This window comes from Bison bison, unplaced genomic scaffold, assembly GCF_000754665.1.
Source record: "Bison bison bison isolate TAMUID 2011002044 unplaced genomic scaffold, Bison_UMD1.0 scf7180017864221, whole genome shotgun sequence".
NCBI classification, from domain to species: Eukaryota; Metazoa; Chordata; class Mammalia; order Artiodactyla; family Bovidae; genus Bison; species Bison bison.
In genome coordinates this window covers 287043-292234 of record NW_011494793.1, presented here as the reverse complement: position 1 = coordinate 292234, position 5192 = coordinate 287043, and the positions used below count along the sequence as shown (strand labels likewise).

Below are 5192 nucleotides of genomic sequence, written 5' to 3'. Positions count from 1 at the left end.
AGGGAGTTAGAGGAAAGGCAATAGCTACTCTTGGGTCTCACGCAATCCCTGTTATCACACAGTCTCAGTTACCACCAAGCCCACGTCTGCTGGCTTCAGCCATACCTGCAGCTGCCCACTCTTCAGTTAGATTCTACCAGACCCTCATAGTGTTGCTCCCTGAGAAGCTGTGGTGTGAAGCACCCATGTCCCCTCCCAGTAGGCCCCAGAGTCCCCCTGCTGCCTCCCCTAGCCCAGGCCTTACTTGTAAGACAGTGTGTAGCCCACGTGACTGTGACTGACCCTGATGAGGAAGGATCCCAGGGGCTGTGACTCCAGTAAATTTTCAGCATCCCTGGAAGGCAAATACAGGAAAGAGATGGATAAACACACTGGCCAGACATCTGGTATACCAATCACCCAGTAGTGGCACCCCCTGAGCCACAGCGGTCTGTGCTTTTCTTTTTTTAAAAAATTTTTATTTATTTATTTTAACTGGAGGATAATTGTGGTGGTTTAGTTGCTCAGTTGTGTCCGACTCTTTGCGACTCCATGGACTGTAGCCCACCAGGCTCCTCTGTCCATTGGAGGATAATTACTTCACAGTATTGTGATGTTTTTGCCATATATCAACATGAATTGGCCATAGATATACATGTGTCCCCCATCCTGAATACTGCTCCTCCCTCCGTCCCCCCCCACCCTTTCCCTCTGGGTTGTCACACGGCACCAGCTTAGGATGTCCTGCTTCATGCATCACACTTGCATATGGTTTTCCATTTCCTAAGTGAACAAACAGCTTAAAATCACTTCTTTTCTTGGTTGTTTCAGACCTTGGGATATTCAGAGACAAGGATGTTCTCCCAGAGGTGGTAGGAAGTCTCTGATGACCTTGACCATCTCTCACAGCCCCTGCTTGCCTTCCCAACAACTGGAAGGCAAATCAAAGACAGCTTTGGGTAGATCAAGGTGTCACAGGTAATAAAGCAGGAGCTACTCTCAAATGCTTTTGATTTAAAAATTTTTTAAAAATATTTTATTTATTTGGCTGTGCTGGTCTCAGTTGCAGCACACGGGATCTTCCATCTTTGCTGTGACCTGCGAACCCTTTAGTTGAGGCTTGTGGAATCTAATTCCCTGACCAGAGATTGAACCTGGGCCTCCTGCCTTGGGAGCGCGGAGTCTCAGCCATGGGACCACCACACGCATTTGATTTTAAATGCATTTGTTTTTCATTAGCTGTGTGACCCCTGGCGAGGGTCAGTCCCTTTCTGACCTTCAGCTTCCTTAAGGGGAAAGTAAACCCTAACTCCCAGGGCCCATGGGAGGACAGATGAAATGCACATGGTATGCATATGGGAACTGCCGGCTGGTGGGAACACACAAGGTGCTCACTATTATTATTACTATTATCTTGGGTTCACACCTAGTGAGAGGTAGCCTTCTAGGAGACAGAAGGGGGATTTTGGACATGAGCTATCTACTACAGTGCAAAAGGAAATGGAAACCCACTCTAGTATTCTTGCCTGGAGAATTCCACAGACAGAGGAGCCTGGTGGACTACAGTCCACGGGGTCACAAAGAGTCGGACACAACTGGGCAACTAACATCTACTACAGAGGCCACTGGCCACGTGTGGCTGCCGAGCACTTGAAATATGGCTGGTAGGAATCGAGATATACTAAAAGCATATAATACGTGCCAGATTTTAAGGACTTAGGGCTAATTACATGTTGAATATACTGGTTTAAATAAAAAAATATGATTAACGTTAATTCCACTTCTTTCTGTTCACCTCTTTTAATAAAGCTACTAAAATGACATAAAATTACAGTGCATGGCTTATATTATACTTCTGCTGTGCACCCCAGAACTTAGAAACCATGCCCAATTCCTCCTTTCTGTGGCTTTCACAAGGTTTCCTCAACTTCCTGCATTTAGAATGTGGCAATAAAGGTTCTTTTCGCTGTTTATTTAGAGCTAGCCCCTGGGGGTGACTAGGTGGATTTGTTCGTGTCCTAGGAGCTCAGTCTGATGTAGAAAGTGCATTCTGGCTAAACCCTGATGGACAGAGAGCAGCTGTTTGGGGGGCACTGTGTAAAGAAAGATTCTGAACCTGCATTTCACCATCACTGACTCAGTGAGGTTGCAGCCCAGCCTGAGCGAGGTGAGGGGAAGGGGCCTGTCAGGTCCTGGGCGGGACTGCTCTGGTGGCCACATGTATAGAGAGAGCTGAGGTCCAGTAACTTGCCCAAGGTCGCATAGTAAGTCCATGGAGGAGACAGAATTTAACCCTCTTAACTCACTTAGCACAGCTGAGCCCAGGATCCTAAAGTCAAAACCTGCCTAGGGTGGGGGTAGACCAGGAAAGAAGGTGAAGGGCAGGGTGGAAGGTGTGGCGGTGTCCTTACTCTCTTGAGATGGCACCGTGGAACCACTCAGGGACCCCTTCACAGGTCAGCTGGTCCACCTGCGTCTGCACGAACCAGTCCAGTCGTGGAGGCAGTGGTGGGGGCAGCCTTCTGGCCTCGGTCATGGCTTCCAGGGGTGAGGGCTGACCTGGCAATGGGAAGGAGGAAAGAGAGTCAAGTGTGGTCCACTTCCCACCTTCACTTCATTCATGCAGTTCATTCTGCCTCCTCCTTTGAGAAGTCCTCCAGGTTGGACAGAGCCAACAGGATTGAAATCAACTTGTTTCTTGAGCACCTACTATGTGTTGGCACTTAAAGCACATTCATTCATTGACTCATTCCCCCAAAACCCCCTCCCAAGGATTCTTCCTTTTCGTTTTATTCTTATTATGTGTACCATTACTACAAATATTAGAAAGCCCCTTTTATACATACATGTACTTAAGTTTAGAGCTTCCCTGGTGGCTCAGTTGGTAAAGAATCCACCTGCAATGCAGGGAGACCTGGGTTCAATCCCTGGATAGGGTAGATCCCCTGGAGAAGGAAATGGCAACCCACTCCAGTATTCTTGCCGAGAAAAATCCCATGGACAGAGGAGCCTGGTAGGCTACAGAGCACGGGGTTGCAAAGAGTTAGACACGCCTGAGCGACTAAACCACCACCATTTAAGTTTAAGAACTGAGCTTGTGTCACTCAGTCGTGTCTGACTCTTTGCGACTCCATGGATGGTAGCTCCTCTGTCTATGGAATTGGATGGAATTCAGCAATTGGATGGAATTCAGTATTCCAGGCAAGAATACTGCAGCGACCCGACCCAGGGATCAAACCCAGGTCTCCTGCATTGCAGGCAGTTTCTTGACCATCTGAGCCACCAGAGAAGTCCGAATTTATGTAAAGGTTAAATTTAGTAACTATCACTTTCCCAGGAGGGATGTGGAGATGGCAAAATAATGAGTGAATGAATGAAATAGCAGGTACACAGTGGGTGTCGTAAAATGTTGCCATGGTTTCATTAAACACTACAGAGATGTGGCCCCAAACAGCTGCCGCCGCCACTGTTGTCACCGAGGGTGGCGGCTACAGATGGCACATCTATAACTTGACAAATGCATGATTAATTCACACACATTCTCAACAGTTTTAAGCTCAGGTACCAATGGACTTCATGAGGCAATGACACAGAGCTGGAAAACACAGAAAGAAAACAGCAGCAATTCGCAAAATGGTATTAATTGAGTGAAGAATCAGCCAAAGGGTTGTGCCCTGCTTGGTTGTGCACACATGACCCTTCACTCTTACCCTTAATTCTGTGCCCACACCAGAGCTCAACCCTCCCCCGTTCCCCATTGGTCTGATTTTTCAATATCTCAGAAGGTCTTTGTTACCAAGCTGTTTCTACAGGGAGGGTGTGTTTATCAACCCAGCCAATATTGACTTTCTCTTGCCAGAAGACAGATGCTAAGCACACCCTCTGGGGAAGAACCCAAAGAAACTGTAGTGAGTGAAATTAAAGAAATCTATTAAGAAATGTTTAATAAAGCAGGGTGATAAATCAACTGAGCCCAATCAGAGCCAGACAAACTGGGTTCAGACCGCAGCTCTCCCACTTGGCTGCTGTGTGATCTTGAGCATCTCACTTAACCTCCCTGTGCCTGAATTGTCATCTGCCATTTGGGGCTAATGATGGTAATTGCCTGAGAAGGTACAGTTAGCACAGAGGTCAGCATGTACTCATATAATGAATATTCATGAATCCAGTAGTGACGCAGAATGAGGAAATATTCACAGGCTTGTTCTTTTTGCTACCTGGGAGAATTCTTACTTATCCTTCAAGACCCAGCAAGAATATCCCTCCTCCAGGCAGCTTTCTTGCCTCTTCTCCAGGACAAAGCCCTGGCATCCATCTCTGTCTTCCATCTTTCCTATCATTCCCGCCTCTTCCTTAGCCTTGCCTCGTGGAACATCTGTGTCTGGTTCTGTCTCTCCCATATTAGGGGCTCTTGGGGATCAGGTCCAGGGCTAGGTTCTTTTGGATTTTTCTGGGTCCCCAGCATCACCTGGCACTGAGAGGGTGGCACAGGGGAGGGTGCAGGGTGATGAGTGAAGTCATACTAAGTTTTAAGCTCCTGACCACAGCCTCGGAGCCTCCCCCACCTCCTTATCACCCACATCCTCATCACCCACATCCTTGCTCTGCTCCACATTGACCAAGCTCACTCTCTCCTCTCCATGTGTCTGCCCCAGCTGTGCCCCTGTCAGGGATGCTCTTTTCCAAATTCCAGCTCTATTTTCCAATGGTCACCTACCAGTGCCCCCAGAAGGTTCTTCCTGCCTCTCTGGACCCCGCCAGCCCTGGCTCTCCTTCTGGTCCAGCCTGGTTCCCATGTGTTATCTCCTCAAGGGTGGAGATAAGGCTGAAGCTCTTGGGGCCCCAGTCTCACCCAGCATGGGGTGGGCACAGAAATAGGCACGTACCTGGGAGACCCCTGTGGGGCCCAAGGCCCTCACTCTGGCTCTGCCTCCGCAACTACAGGAGCCTTGGGTTTCGGTTTAGGGTCTGCACGTCAGCAGGGCGGGGCACTCTGCCCCAAGTGGTTCCTGTTTCCTTAAGTAGGTGAGCCCTGGGCGGGGACTAGGACGCCAACTGGCCCCCACCCCCACCCTCGGCCCCATCTGCAGGCCAGCCGAGCTGCTGTGTGCAGGCGGATGGACACCCTTCCTCCATCCAGACCTTGACAAGTCTTTTTCCTTTTTTTACGTTTTTTTTTGGTTGGGTCTTCGTTGCTGCACGTGGGTTTTCTC

The 5192-nt window shown here is 48.9% G+C and overlaps 1 protein-coding gene across 3 annotated transcripts in view; it reads right to left on the bottom strand.

The window, feature by feature from the left end:
- Positions 1–4967, bottom strand: part of HSH2D (hematopoietic SH2 domain containing) — an 8708-nt gene extending 3741 nt beyond the window's left edge. The window contains exons 1-3 of one of the 3 annotated variants that reach the window (XM_010845588.1): positions 4697–4967; positions 2391–2538; positions 245–334 (exon numbers count right to left, since the gene is read on the bottom strand). In XM_010845588.1, coding sequence (XP_010843890.1) covers positions 245–334; positions 2391–2538; positions 4697–4775 — 317 coding nt within the window. In that variant the 5' untranslated portion in view covers positions 4776–4967. The remainder of the gene's footprint in view (positions 1–244; positions 335–2390; positions 2539–4696) is intronic. The other 2 variants (XM_010845590.1, XM_010845589.1) reach the window with 2 other exon arrangements.
- Positions 4968–5192: the final 225 nt, after the last annotated feature.